This window comes from Tigriopus californicus, chromosome 11 (genome assembly GCF_007210705.1).
Source record: "Tigriopus californicus strain San Diego chromosome 11, Tcal_SD_v2.1, whole genome shotgun sequence".
NCBI classification, from domain to species: Eukaryota; Metazoa; Arthropoda; class Copepoda; order Harpacticoida; family Harpacticidae; genus Tigriopus; species Tigriopus californicus.
This window is the reverse complement of record NC_081450.1, coordinates 15749562-15764473: the sequence shown is the minus strand read 5'-3', so window position 1 is coordinate 15764473 and position 14912 is coordinate 15749562. Positions and strand designations below refer to the sequence as shown.

General features: G+C 45.0%; 2 protein-coding genes across 4 annotated transcripts; one reads left to right on the top strand and one right to left on the bottom strand.

The window, feature by feature from the left end:
- The first annotated feature begins 570 nt into the window (after window positions 1-570).
- On the top strand, window positions 571-5426 carry LOC131889845 (ethanolamine kinase 2-like). Its single transcript, XM_059239051.1, has 5 exons — window positions 571-805; window positions 1197-1453; window positions 2366-2694; window positions 2784-3084; window positions 5152-5426. Exons 2-5 carry the CDS (start codon window positions 1211-1213, stop codon window positions 5347-5349), a joined length of 1071 nt encoding a protein of 356 aa, XP_059095034.1. The 5' UTR covers window positions 571-805; window positions 1197-1210; the 3' UTR covers window positions 5350-5426.
- A 463-nt stretch (window positions 5427-5889) lies between these two features.
- On the bottom strand, window positions 5890-14860 carry LOC131889844 (uncharacterized). 3 transcript variants are annotated; one of them, XM_059239050.1, is made up of 4 exons: window positions 14629-14860; window positions 10226-10612; window positions 7903-9186; window positions 5890-6706 (listed from the first exon to the last, which is right to left on the bottom strand). In XM_059239050.1, the coding sequence occupies exons 2-4, from the start codon at window positions 10598-10600 to the stop codon at window positions 6398-6400; spliced, it is 1968 nt and encodes a 655-aa protein (XP_059095033.1). In that variant the 5' UTR covers window positions 10601-10612; window positions 14629-14860; the 3' UTR covers window positions 5890-6397. The 3 variants fall into 3 exon arrangements, with proteins under 3 accessions (XP_059095033.1, XP_059095032.1, XP_059095031.1); XM_059239049.1 differs by lacking the exon at window positions 14629-14860 and adding an exon at window positions 12321-12555; XM_059239048.1 differs by lacking the exon at window positions 14629-14860 and adding an exon at window positions 11575-11909.
- Between the last annotated feature and the right edge of the window lie 52 nt (window positions 14861-14912).

Below are 14912 nucleotides of genomic sequence, written 5' to 3'. Positions count from 1 at the left end.
TTTTGTCTTCTAAAGGTTCAGCATTCTATACCCTGTGATGTATTAAGTCACTGAGCGCAAGTAACTCTTGGCACAAGCATTTGCTTAGGATGGAATTTGAAGTTGCATAGTCTCATTTTCTAGATGATAACAATTGGTTGATTCTAATAGTGACTGGCAATTTTAAAGCTTAAAGTCTCTTTTCATATCGCAATTCTTCATGGGGTTTGGCACGAAATCCCCCAATGCCGATTAAGAACATCTTTCCATCATCTCTCCCTTTAGCATACACGACCTCTATACTACTTTCATACACCAATTATGGCTAAACACATTGTTTTCTCCATTGCAATTTAATACTGTCAGAACGTTGCAATACTGCAAAGTACCGAAGAGTGGGCGTTCCTGTAATTCCTGTAAGCTTTGTGCCAATTTTCATGTGCTGATGGATGGATGTCTAACGATGAGGATATCCGATTGGTATTACGTTGGCATCGCCGATGAAATGTGAGTGGGGATCTCTATATTGAATCATGCTCAAACTAAGACAAACATATTCTCAGATTAAAGAGCCTTATCTCACTTGACTCATACCTGCTTCGGAGTGGGCTGACTTTGTAGCTCAATACCTAAAAGAGGCCCTCACTCGGCGCTGCAATCTTTGTTCTAATCATCAATCTCTCCATTGATAAGTTAGTTCTCCCTCCTTCGCTTACAGTTAGAGTGACGATTGTGAGAGTATCAGATGTTATGTGAATGCCAGAAAAATATTGGGGTGAAACTTCAGAACAAATGAATTGAACTTATCGGCAATTACCAAACACAGGTGAGAGAAAAACTCAAAACTTCGACAAAGAAATAACTCACCAATACCGTAGCTTAGCGTCTAAGGTTAACTAAAATTTCTCGAAATCACTAAAACTTTTGAAAATGATTCTGGCGCTTTGAACTAGAAGCTTGATACTGTTGTGTAGACCATTTAACATCTAATTTCGTAACATTCGCACACATGTAAAGGATTTCAGGCAGACTGCATAACTCGTTAAAGCCACCGTCAACCATCAGGTATTGTACATTTGGTAGGCTGCCGAGTGTCACAATGATCTAATCATTGAGTGTCACGGTAGCTCTCAGATCTTAATTCGAGATAATATATCGGATTTGAGGTTGGTGTGTGGAGTGGACATATGCACGCTAATGTTGTTTTGTTTTCACAGTGACACGACCAAACATGAGTCTATCTGCTATTTTGGAGTTTCCTGAGACCACTGTGGATTGTTCAAAGGCCTCCAAGATAGAGCGAGGGATCATCAAGATGGTCCAAAAGATTCGGCCAGATTGGTCAAAAGTGGATATCATTCTTCAGCGCTTCGAATCCGAATTGGGTTGTCTTATTTATGGTGCCTACACAACCAAAAGGTCGGAGATGATCATGACCAAAGTTGTGCCCGATGCAAAAAATGCTGGTGATTTGGTAAGAATGGTTGTATTTTTTCTGGATTTCCGGAAGTCCTTTGCATTTTCTCCGTCAAAAATGAACTTTTAACCACACAGAAATGAATACTTGAGCAAATGCATTGACTTGATTGACGTCCAACCCGAGGGCATACTAGACATATTTTGAAGATCTCGAAACTCTAATGTATTCAACGCACAAACAGAATTCATCGAAAACATGTTAAGATTTATGGTTGCGAGGTTTCGAATTATCACATTATCACAGCATTCGACGTGTTTTATTAGAATGTTGGCATGCTATCATCTGGCCAGACGGTTAAGACAGCTTTCTTACTTTCCCTTTGGCCAACGATTCTCAGTTTGGGGGCCAGGCATCTACAATCTTTGGAACCAGGCTTCCAAGGGATGAAGGCATAAAAATCCTAAATGGGGATAAAGTAACCTTGTAAAGAAAATAGACCTTTGAATAAGTTTTGGATTGTCTGTTTTGTCAAAGGAGAGTGCTGAAAAATTTACACAAGGGTCAAATGGCATGCTAGATCAAATTACGCCTTTACAAGTTGCTTGCACCAGAGAGTCAGGAAAAGTGTGTCTGAATATCGACAAATGGAGTCGTCTACTTTTCAACATCCATCTAAGGAAATCACAGAAGGTTTGGAGCTGCCCCTGTCAGATGTCTTTCAACAACAAGAGAACTTTTGCTCCAGCCACCTTTGAAATACTCATTAGTTTCAAGTTATGGCACACATTCCCATGTCTGGTTTTGGCACTGGAGGCAAGCTTTCTTTTCACCGGAAACGTACGATCTCTCGCGTTCCACAATTAGGGAGTCCGCGTAGAATTTTTAGACCCTCGGGCCCCCTATCCACTATTATGAAGTATTGTTTCAACTACCATTGTGGGTCTGATAGCCCGAGCCACATTTCAGAATCAGGAGATCACGTCCATGCGACTCTTTGCTTCGCGCTTTTTCGGTCCAAGAGCGTTGAGTGCTTTCCGCAATGGGTTCACTTATGAATACTCCTCTGGTGTTCCACTCAACTATCCTTTGGCCATCGATCCCAAAGTCTTTCCTATGGTGGCATACAAGATTGGTGTCATGCACCAAGAGATGTCCAAACATGTGGTCAGTGTTCGGGGCGGCCACGTGTTCAATTCCATTCGTCGGTGGATGAAGCAGGTGCCCCTGAGGTTGGCGGATCCCGCTCAAAACTCAAAGATGAACCAAGAGCTGCCTTCGAAGGCCAGTTTGGAAAGGTACGTACGACGTAGTATGTTGGGCACTCTAAACTCAACCATAACTATCGGATCATTGGCTGATTGTCGCTGGGCTTGGTTTCGTGCAGAGAGCTGTTGGAACTGGAATCCGATTTGAACCAGCCTCTGGTGAATCGAATAGTCTATTGCCATGGTGACCTCAAACCTTCGAACATCATCTACGAAGTCAATACCGAAACGATCCAGTTCATCAATATGGAATGCGCTGGCCCCAATTTCCAGGCGTACGAGATCGCACAACATTTCATTCACTTCAACAGCAGCGATCTTGAACGAGTGGGTTACGATGAGTTCGTGCCCGCCAAGGAATTCCAACGTCGATGGCTGGCTTTCTACCTCAGCGGCTTCAAGGACGTGCCACTCGTTCAGGTACTGTATTCTATTGGGAAAACGAACGTGATGTTTCAAAGGAATTTCTTCACAGCCGCAGGCTTTGCCCCGGTTTGCCGATGCAATCCAATGGACAGGGATTCAATTGATGGCAATAATATTGGTCTCTTAGGGCGGATTTACTCTAGGATGGAAAACCTAGATTGAATCCGGTTTGAGGATGTAAGTAGAACTAGTGATGGGGCGAGTGTTTGGTGTACGAGTCTTTTGGTTCTTCTTGAGTATACAGTGAAAGACTCAAGTCTCTGCTGGAGTCACCCCAGCACTAGTCGTACTTCCATTCTCAAACCGGATTCAATCCCGGTTTTCCGTCCTAGTGTAAAGCCGCCCTTAGTAAAAAAGGGTAGGGAGGAGGCCTTGCTTTGGCACGTACATACGTGGGACGTTGGGTACGTCGTTCATCCTTAACTCAGAACCTTGTCATGTCAGTGGAATGCACTCTTGATAGAGAAGATCTAGCAATTTAGAACATGACCAGAAAATCGAGGCTTATCCAGTTGGGCTTACTTTGGGCTTTCTTTCCGCTAAGGATCGTTGTAGAAGATCTTCAACTTTTACGTCTTTCAAATCAAGCGAACGGCTTGGTGACGCGTGCAAGGGATCCGTTTTAAATTAGTAAATTACCAATTTAAGAAACATCCTTCAGTAATATGCAAGCCTCATCATTTAGGGCGAGTCGCCAAAAAAACATGTCCTCGTCTTTTTGCCGTTTGGTTTACAAAGTATTGAACATGTTACTTACGACCAATTCATGAATGACCTCTTTACGCTTCACTGATTAACTTTTTGAAAATGTTTATCATTACAAAATTTGGAGCTATTTTCTGATTCTAAAATGCTACAATTCAATTCAAGATGTTTGAAATTCGCAGATCATTTATGTCATTGTTTGTTAAAAATACCGGTAGATGCTCATCCCCAGTGGTCGATTGCTGATTTTTTTACCCAAAATGAGAAATCCTTCCGCGAAAATTGCAAATAAGCTGATTGATTAGCCATCGCTCGCGTACAAGAATGCCTAGGCCAAAACGTTGAAGTTTGCCTTTAACGCAAATAGCGCAACACATTTGTGGTTTTCTTTCAAACATTGTTTCATGGCAAAAACTTGGGGAAAGTGGAAAATTTAAAGACAACAATATATCAAGTCTGTGTGGTATCATACAACCACATTTTAATGTTTTAATTATATAAATAATTTAGCAATTCAAAAGCAAAAATAGATCTTCTCTTTAATTATAATGAATCATCATTCAAGTGGATTTCACGTACAAAATGACAACGCTTTTCTGCTGGCCCATCCAATGGGTTTTGCTTAAACCCGAAAACATGTAAAACTTCAACCTATTGGCCTAGGCATTTTTGTACAAGTGCGATGGCTTATTTATAATTTTCGTGGTAGGATTCCTCGGGACCCTTCAGTGTTTAATTTGCTTCCCCCTAATATTCGTAGGGAATACGTACAATTTTAACTGATATTCCAGATCAACCCTACATTCAAGGACTAGCTCGGTCTGCCAACTCAAATTCGTTGGTGGACCAAATATCATATAAAGATTGAAAGCTAATGAAAAGACAAATTTTATCTTTTCATTTTAATAGTGCTGGGGATTGCATTCCCTAAAGTGGTTAGAAAAGCCCATGGAAAACCAAACCCCCCAAAAGGGGAGGTAAAATGCGTTTTGCAGTTAGAGATGAAGCAAAATACGGCTACTTAGAAATGAGAAAGGCTCTTTCCCTCCTTGAAATTGAGGTTTGTCGGGTTGATCCACCGTGATGGTTGAAGAGTCTACGATACGTATCACAGAACACGATTGATCAATAAAATAGAGCTCCCCTCGCAAGTGAACCCTGGATCATAAAGCTATGTTCAAAGCGATGTTTGACATTTATATCAACCTACCAATGATGTTACTCGTGAAACTGCATTCTTGGGATCTACCATTCAAATGGTTTCGCGAGATCCGTAAGTTTGACATGGTCAACCTTCCTACTGTGTTCTAGGAAGTTGAATCTATGTTCAATGAATCTCTTTCGTTCTAATCGCAGGTTTCGCCCAACGAAGTAGAGTCCTTGTTGGACAACGTCCAAAAGTTCGTTCTCGTCGTGCTTTTGCAAGAAGTGGTCTGGGCTTTAACTCGACTGGATACCTTTTATTATCCGGATTTCGATCTTCTCCAATATGGTATTCTCCGGTTCAAACAATATCATCGCAACAAATACAACATTTTGAACATTATCATCTAAACGACATAAAAGGATGTGTTTCGTTCGTTGTTCGGGACATTAATCTGCAAAATATATCTGGATGGGATGGCTTGTGAGGATTTATGTATTCTATTCAGTGGCGAACAAAACGGACAAGCTTAGCTTTCCGGGCGTATTCAAATTGTGATAGATAGTGGGGATTTTGATTTAGGCTCCGACGATAAGTCTCAAATAGCGCGGATTTGAGTGTTGCAAGATCTGAGGTATTTCAAATTTAACCGGGTTCAACTGTACGTGGGTGTCGAAATAAAGTATGAAAATAGCTGTTATGAAAGGATAGAAGTGTCGACCGGTTTGTTCGAACGCACGATGATGATTCTTCATGTTTTTTTCGCATTATGTTTATCTTTTTCTAAAAATATCTCCCGTCTGACTTGTATGGTTTATCACATTTAGGGTACAATACACGTCATCTATCATACTCGATTCACTCGTCAGGTGAGCACTCATCATAGTCTCTTGAATCAAATAATATTTAAGCGCTCTGCAAATCTCGAACTTGAATTGAGAACCACCATCTTAAAATATAGAAATATAGATAGCATTGTAATCCAAGTTCCAATACATATTCTTGAGGACTGGAAAGAAATCAAGTGAGCATATAAGTTCTGTAGGGTTCTGTAGGGTTGAGCTAGATGGAATTGATTCACAGCGGCGGAAGTAGACCGGTTCCTTTCCACTTTCTAAACATCAAAGTAAACCACTGAACAATCTTGTCTTGTCTAGTTCTAACATAACACGGGTGGACTGGACTTTCAAAGCCTGAATTAAGACCGAGGACCCAAGAGGGCGGCGCAAGAGGGCGCAAGAGGGCGCAAGAGGGCGCAAGAGGGCGCAAGAGGGCGCAAGAGGGCGACACTGGGCGGATTGACCAGCGACGGACCGACAGACAAACGACAAACGTGCTATGTGCTCTTTCTGCCGCCGTTCTCGATCGTCGATGACCGTGACCGGAAGACAACATTGATTGATGTGCTTAAACGAACATCACAAATCTGAAGAGTCGCCCTCAGCCCCTTCAGGTCATTTAGATGCTAATATCCGAGATCTGATCAGTCTCCATCAGGTTCAGCTTCTTCTCCATGTAGATCTTGGAGACGCGCTTAAGGAGACTAATGAGATAGGAGTGATGATGGGTCTTGCTGGACGCCTTTTTGGGACCAAATTTGATGCGGAGGTATCGGTTCAGCATGAGATAGAGGTGATGCCGATGCTTGGCCACAGCTCTGTCGTCCTCCAATGGAAGTGAGGCCGAGGCCTCGGGACTCAACGTCAACAGGTTCACCATAATCAAGAGGCAGGTGAGGAATTGGTCAGTGCCAACGTGCTTGCCGATCTAGAATGAAAAAATGCATCATCATTAGCCTTGAGTGCACGTGAAGTACATTAACAGGAACACAGCACATCCATACACTTGTGTTCGATCAGCTCCAAGATGCAATCTTGAGGTACAAACAGTGATTGATTCTAGACGGTTTGTCCTATCATACATACGCCCACTTCCAGAGACATTCAAACGGAAGGTTGCCCATTGCTTAGATTTCGTCCAATAATCGAAACAGACGTGTATCGATCAGTTATTTTACGATTACGGCAGTTTACATGTACTGAAGTTTGATCAAGAGGTCCTTGTTTCATTCATTCCTTGCATGCACTGATTGATGGTGACAACACTTGGGTGGCTAAAAGAGCGCGTTGCTGTAAATCGAAAGTTCGAGTCAAGACACGAGAAGACACGCTCTTTTGATTGCGCAAGATCGGAGAACCAAAATCTGGGGCTGGGGGGGGGGTGCATGTCAGATGTCAGACAAAAAAATATCTAGTAGTACCGTCCGTCAGCGGAGGGCATATCGGTCAATCGAATTTATCGTTAAATCGAGACTTGCTATTAAGTAAGTACAGTATTTGTTGAGCTTCGATCAATCGAAGTTCGACTACTCTACATATGGTCATGATCAAAAATGCGGCTTTTGAAGGCACAAAATAAATTTATTGGGTTGAAATTTAGTTCAGTTGGATGAACTTCGAAAATGAAAATGTGTTTTCCACAATTTTTCGGTTTAACGTAATCCAAAACTCCAAAAACTGTTCCGGAAATATTTGCTCTTTTTATATAATATAGAATTACGTGAATAAAAGTCCAGCTTTAACAATTTGATTTCATTGAATATTTCTGAAAATGGCCCCCATTTAGCTTTTTTAGCTACTCACTTTATAGAGAGAAAATCTCAAAACCCCGCTCAACGGGTTCAGGTTGTGACAAAATTTTACTTATATCTTTTAATTCCCTGTTCAGTGAGGGAAAGTGTCTCAACTTTGGTGGGGCACTCTAGTACGTCAATGTGTGAACTCTGCCCGGGTGTTGTCCCTCCTCAAAACAATCCTCTCATCCAGAGGAGGCCTTGAACTAATTGGTAGACCAATAACAAGGCGGCGGCGACGACAAATCCACGTACTTAGGACCATCCAATTCAAGTTTATAGAACTACAAACGGTCCTGAAATATATATACAGACATACATACATACATACCTTCTTGAGAACCTCGTTGAACTCGATCTCGTACTCTTGTCGCTCCGCCCAAGGAGAGGGATTGAGGTAGTTTTCCTCCAGCCTGGGCACCACCTCAGCCAGACCATTGTCCTCCAGGTACTTCATATAGGGTGTAGGGATGCCGGACATCTTGGCTTGTTCGACGAATGTGGTGGCGCTGTTGCCGTGGTAATACACGGCGGCTCCCAGCAAGCACGACACGGACGAGTTTTCGCTCATGAGTCGTTCCTTGGCCACGGGCGAGAGGTCAAAGAGGTCAAAGATGGAGGTCATCAGATCCATACTCGTCTCTTTGACGCTCTTGTTCAACTTGTGGAGGAATCGAAAGGAGGGCTTGATGGCGCCTCGGGAAATCAGGATCGAGGTGAGCTCGTCCCGATATTGTTCGTCGTAGTAAGCGTTGTCGATTTTGCCCACCACTGTGGTCCGGAGCTTCTTGACCATGGTCAGGAATTGGAACTCCTCCTCGGAGAACACTAAATTGGGGGTCTTGATCTGGACTGATTGGTTCACAAGGAACTCGTTGAGGACTTGAGTGAAGAGCTCCACTCTCCGCTTGGTGGGCTGAAGGGAAAAGTTGATGGGCTCGTCCTCGTCGGACTCTTCTCCGTTCACGGATGAATGGCAAGATGGGTTGGGCGAGGCGGCCTTGGCGAACTCGATGAACACGTCCGGAAACGCCACGATCTTATTCTTGGGCTTCTTCCTCGTAGGGGAATCTTTGTTAATATCGGCGGTACTGGAACAGCCAGAGGAGTACTCCAAAGGCTGGAGAGTGCACTCGGTTTCCACCTCCACCAAACACGGACTGATCGGTGACATGGGCTCGAACTTTTCCACGGGGTACATATTCATGTAGTTATTGTAATCGACGGGGGAGTACGGACTGTTGGTTAAGGGAGGACTAGGCTGCAGAGGGGGTGACTGGCACATGGTCAAGGGTGAAGCTTGCTGCATCAGGGGCGGCGAGGGAGAGTGTCCATACATCTCATCGCAACTCCGCTTCCTATCATTGGATTTGTACGCGATGACGCCGTTGGGACTGTGACGAGGACTGAGGGTGATGGACGAGCCGCATCCGTTGCTTCCCATTGAGTTTTCATGCATCGATCCGGAGGGAGGAGGAACATAGCCCTCCTGTCCCTTCTTGGGCAGGTCGTATTTCCCTCCTGAGGTGGAGTCCTTATAAATCGGTTTCCGGCCTTTGAAGCCCTCCTCCTCTCGTTTGCGCCTCAAGGATTGATTAGGGCCTCGTACATAATCCTGGAAGAGGCGAGTATTTGATATGACGCCCGGTTTTTTTACGGCTCTCATTTAATACCCAAAATAGATGACATATCTGAAAGCTGAATCATCACTTTCTAGATTCTTTATCTCAAAGTTACCGCAGGGGCTTTACAAGAATTCAACGGCACGACCAAGAAATCCCTTTCCAAGAAGAAACGAGACCGTCTGGAGCTAAACTAATTCGGTTGGTCTCTCTCTGCCTGCCGGCATGCTTCCATTTTGCTTAAATATCAACTTTTTTTTCTGTGGAACAAGCCACTTGTTCCAAAGAAAAGAAAGAGAAGGACTTTCTTCGGAAGATGCCGCGCACGCACCAGTACAAATAGAAGCGCTACAACGCGACAACGATGAATACCAAGGGTCATTTTGTGTGTCTAATTTACAACGAATCCATTCTTCATGGCTTGTTGAGAAAATAGGTCTCTTCTCATTTGGGGGCCGCCAATTCTCTTTAGTTACTCGCACCAAATTGTGGATGTTCGAATGGCTTGAACAAGCACAAATACAAAATTCATTGGTTCAGATTGCAGCAAGGACAGCACAATCCTATGTCATTCAATAAGATCTAGACGTTTTAAACCACCAATTCATTGGTCCTGTCACCAAAGAGTAACACCACTATTGCTAAAGTGTGCTCACAACATACAGGCCGAACGGTGATTACAAAAAAGGTTACACACGCACACAAAGGCGTCCTTAAAAAGTCAACCCAAGCTATGCATGTTTCTCAAAAAGTGAATAAACAAGTAGAAAGAAAATCAATATCATTCTTGTTAATAATCTGTGCGTATCCAGAAACGGTAGGAAAACATGTTCTGCTTTCTCTCCTTTTTAGAAGCTCTCTTTCAAAAACTAAATCGCGAACCCAACTTCGAACCAGATTTGTCGAAAAGCACGAAGAAATCACCCGGGAGACTTTTCACGACTCTAGCCGGAACTCCAGCGAGCGAAACAATAGCAAGATTGGCGCACAAGCAACCCACCCATCCTTGGCCGACTCTCATTGATTACCCACCTTTTTCATGCCGATTTTGACACACTTCTGGAGTCGGCAATGCATGCAATCATTCCTCCGGTTGACGTCCACCGGGCATTTATCGTCTCCTCTGACACAGACGCACTTCTTCCGTCCTGCGTAGCGTCGAAAGAACGCTCGACAACTGAAGCAACAGATGGCGCCATAGTGCAAGTGCTCGCTAGCGCCGTCGCCGCAAACCGCACACACGCAGGGCAGGAGCTTGCCGTTCTTATCCCGGGTCTGTTTGTTCGAGTCTTGCCGTGGACCGTGATCCGACAAGCTATCCATGTTGCCATTGGAAACACCGTTGGCGAAGCCGTTGAAGCCATTCATGGTCGGACCTGGATTTGGCGACATGACTGGGTTGGACATCACACCAAAGTGCTGAAAACCAAACCAAATAGCGGCATAATTTCCATGGTCATTATTCACATGCTATTATATAATGTAAAGGAAGTGCCAGTTTGACGGACGCCGGCTACCATGGAGTAGCCCGCCCAAAAACTTGGCCCAGTGAAGATTTGGACTCGAGAGTTGTCCACCAATAACGACTTCTTTGGGGTTTTCTATATTTGTGCCTGACTTGAGTCATCGCTGCCTACCTCCTTTTCGCTAACCGCAACTTACACTATCAATTGTACATACAATATAGTCAAGTCATTAGGTCCTCAATGGTTGATCAAAATCAAGAGAATGAAGATAGCATTGCTAGTGAAATCCAACTCCAAAAATTGAAAATGAAACGCCCTTTTTTTGAGAGGTTAACCTGTCATTTATTATGTACCACTTCCCAGGAGAAGCAAATGAAAGAAAGACTGAATGAAAACTAGACGTCACGGACGTTTTTCCGGCCAATTAAGCCTGCTTTCATTTTTCTCTAAACCCAAGTACAGTGATATCATAACTCGGATTTCTGGATGTATTCTGGCGATTCAAATTATTGGCGTATTGCAATGAATAACATGTGCTCGAATGTCAAGCCGTCTTTTCCTGCTCCAATCAAGCAGCCAACACGCACGAACTTGGACCCAGTCTGGCACAGATCATGCCAAGCAAATCGTGCTTGATCAAGGCTCGCTCCACGTCAGACTTTTAATTGACTATCGATCAGGCCAGGAAGGATCTTTAGCTCTCCCCTCTTTCTCTTCACTTTTTTTTACTTCTTTTCTTCGTTAACTCTCTTGGTCCAAGGAGAGCACCTTTATTCGGGAACCAACTCTATTAAGTTTAGCAAGATCTGGAACCCTTTCCATTTTTCTACCTCTAATAGAAGGAAGAATCAAGGAGCCTTCCTTCAAAGCGAATTCAGCCATGACGTTCTACTATCTTGCTCTCCCTAGGCCTACGTGTAATGTCTCCGGTCGACTCGCAGTGTTCTGGTCACCCACACCATGGTGATGCCATTGTGATGGCCACGATATTACGCTCTTAGTTAGGCCTGCTCTGCCATTGCACGTGGACTCAAGCGATCGCGAGTCACACTGGCATTTGGCCAAAAAACGTTCCTGTAATTCGCTATTGGTCTGTTTACAGACTTGCTCTACAACCCGTTTGACCGGATTCGTATGTTGGGATGCAAGCATGCCTTGGCCGAATGGGCCTCGTCTCACATCCTTCCACGGAGCGAGCGTACAAGAGACATCCCTTCAATTCCTGATTGAACAAAAACAACTCCTCCCTCGTTTAGGTCTCTGATTAGTTGTCGAGGATGATGTTTCTCAACGGGGAAAATAGGTTCTTAACGAAGTGGGCACCCATGACGGATCGCAATCTCGCAATCTAAGTGAAAAAGTACGCGGAGGAGGTCAAATCTGGCCAAACACAGTCGTTCGAAAACTCCCCTGAAAGACCAGCAGTTCATCCAGTCGGCTCGGGTCACATCTTCCTTCCACTAGAGTTTCAAAGTAGTGAAGGACACGCCAAGCGGACTCCGGAAATTGTGGGCTTTACTTGCTTGGGAAATGAAATCGAAAGCACATACTCGGCAAGAAAACAAGTCGATTTGGGGCGATGACGTCGCTCGTGAGGCCCGCCTTTTAGGGTTTCTCAACAGGCGACATCCAGTCATTTGAATCCGAATCTTGGCACCTACCTCCATGTGCGAGAGCGAATGGGAGTACATGTTGGATGGGCTGAGCTGAGCCTCTGATCACTCTCAAGTTACACTTGTACACGACGGGGATGAGGTCGCACAACTTTGGCAATCTTGGCTCCCATAGGGTCTTGTAAAAGTACACTTTGGCCAGTCAGACTCTCGAGCAAGCAAGTGTGATAGATACTACTATCCAGACACGCCGAGCTTGAATGGCCAACTGCTATCTCCTTAGCTTAGATCTCAAACTTAGTGAAGGCTTACGAGAGCAAGGAACCTTCTGTACGCTACTCCTGGCCATCCGGTATTCACAGGCCATCAAGTGAGTGAGTGAGTGAGTACGTAAGCCAGCCAGCCACCAAAGCAAGCCCATGGAGAGTGTCTCTCTCTTTCTCTCTCTTTCTCTCTCGCTCTCTCTTTCCCTAATATTCTCTGACATTCCCTGAGGCGCCATACATTTCTGAAGGCAGGATTGTAGGCTCTCTTTAAAGTTGCTCTCTCGACCTCGCGGGCAAGGACACGAGGACACAAGGACAGCGGGACAGCAGGACAGTGGCCCCGAAACAGCGTGTTCTCTACGTTCCATTCAAGTGGGATGGCGTTGTGCCCTAATACGAAGCAAACTGGGCAGTCTTTGCCCTGCAATCTCTTCCTGCTCCTCCTCCACCTCCGCCGCCGTCTTCTCCGCATTCAATGAACCTAGTTAGTGTATTTCGTCCGTCAGCCTTTTCCTTCCAAAAGACGACTTGGTTCAGGAGCTCAGGAGCTCCGGAACTCCTCAAGAACCTCAGGACTAGCCAGCCCTCGTTGAGATTGACCATCCGGCTCGCCTTGTTTTTCTCGGTACACTCAACGGACTTTGAAAGACCACATCAGACAGACGCTTATTTATCGGCCTCTACTCCTCTGCTTAGGACTTATGAAACCATATACGTATTGCGATGACTGGCTTTCTTTTGCTCTGTTGTTGTTCAATGGACCGGAAGGTAAAAGGCCGCCGCCGCCGCCGCCACCAGCCATGCTCTCATCAGCTCGCACACTCGCCACAGCTCATCCAACGTGCACCCAATGACCTGACCTTCCCAAACGCACTCAGATCCCTATCTTACTAATAATAATAATAATAAGTGATCATGGCCGTGTACCTCGAGACCATAGGCCCCAGGCCCCAGACCACCCACCCACCCACCACGTCTGTCTGACCCTGTTCGGAAGTAAAGGGTGTCGCTTCAACCATTACCAAAAGCCCTACTGTGGGTCCCTCCTCCTTCTCCTCCTCCCTCTCCTCCTCCTTCTCCTCCTCCTCCTCCTCCTTCTCCTCTCGCGGAAAGCTTGAGAGCCAGGGATCAACCTTTACGAGAGGCTCAGTAGGTGTACTCCTTGTACGTCAATATCCTGGGTTACTATTGTGTAAAGCCAGTTCTTAAAGTAGGATCGAAGCATCTAAGACGGGTAAAAAAGAAACAGGACCCAGTCTACCAGGTAACCTTGTAACCTTTGTAAGGACAGGCTACCCTTCCCCACCAGGCTTCAAAGATTGCAGAGCCATCTATTGGCGCCCGCAACAAGATTTGTACTCCCCAACGATCAGATTTGTACCCATCCGCTCACAAGAAACATGTTTCTGTGTATTTATTTGGGTTTGTAATTCAGCCTTGGACGTGCGTAACTTGGCATTGGGAAATATGGCATTGAGTCATGTTGGTGGGAGATGCGCTTTCCGAGACTGAGGATTGATAGGGGTCCGGCTTCAATGCAATGCATACATAGCATCATGTTAGTTCTGTTCTTGGCCCGGACCTAAAGTGGAGTAGGGACTGGATTGCTAGGCCAAGTCCACCAGGCCTAACGAAACAAACCTGCCCTTCAAGTTTCAATGGAATTTCCTCCATACCTATTTGTAATAAAACGGAGAAAACAGAGTTCCGTTCATATCGCTTCACCGATATTCTAGTGGTAACTAGGCAGATTGTACCATTTCACTCGTGCGAGGCGCCACATCTCTGTCTTCAGGAAAGGAGCAGAATCGGCGGCCATCCATGGTTCCCATAAGCTCTCTCTGACGTTCAAATTGAACTAACATCTGCGCAGACGGACGTCGAAACCATCTCTAAGTTAGGGCAAAGTTAGGGGGCGTTTGGGAGTTCAAACAGCACGTTCAATCGGTCGACTATTCCTCAGGTATTACGCCTCCGATTAGGGTTACTAAATTGAAAATGGTGCATCAATTTCCTTCCAAGATGATCAAATGGCCAATCAAATATCTGGGTGAGGGGCATAGGCCCTACTATCCCTAAAAAGCAACTACCTGGGCCAAACGGCGGGTTGATTCCTCTCACCCAAAATGTAGGTATGTATTTTAACTGGTTGTGGTGAGTGATGTCTGTTCAGCTCAAAACCTGATATGGATGTTTTGTCGTGCAGCTCAAGTCGGCCAGGCCACCAAATGTTGTGTCAGAGGAGGGCACTTTGTTGGTTGACGACAGTCCCCGTTGTTATTTCACCATCAAGAGATTTCAGGCGTATTCTCTGATAGAATACACCTACCTCTGTACACGGTACTTGGCTGAGTGTGTGTGTGTGTGTGTGTGT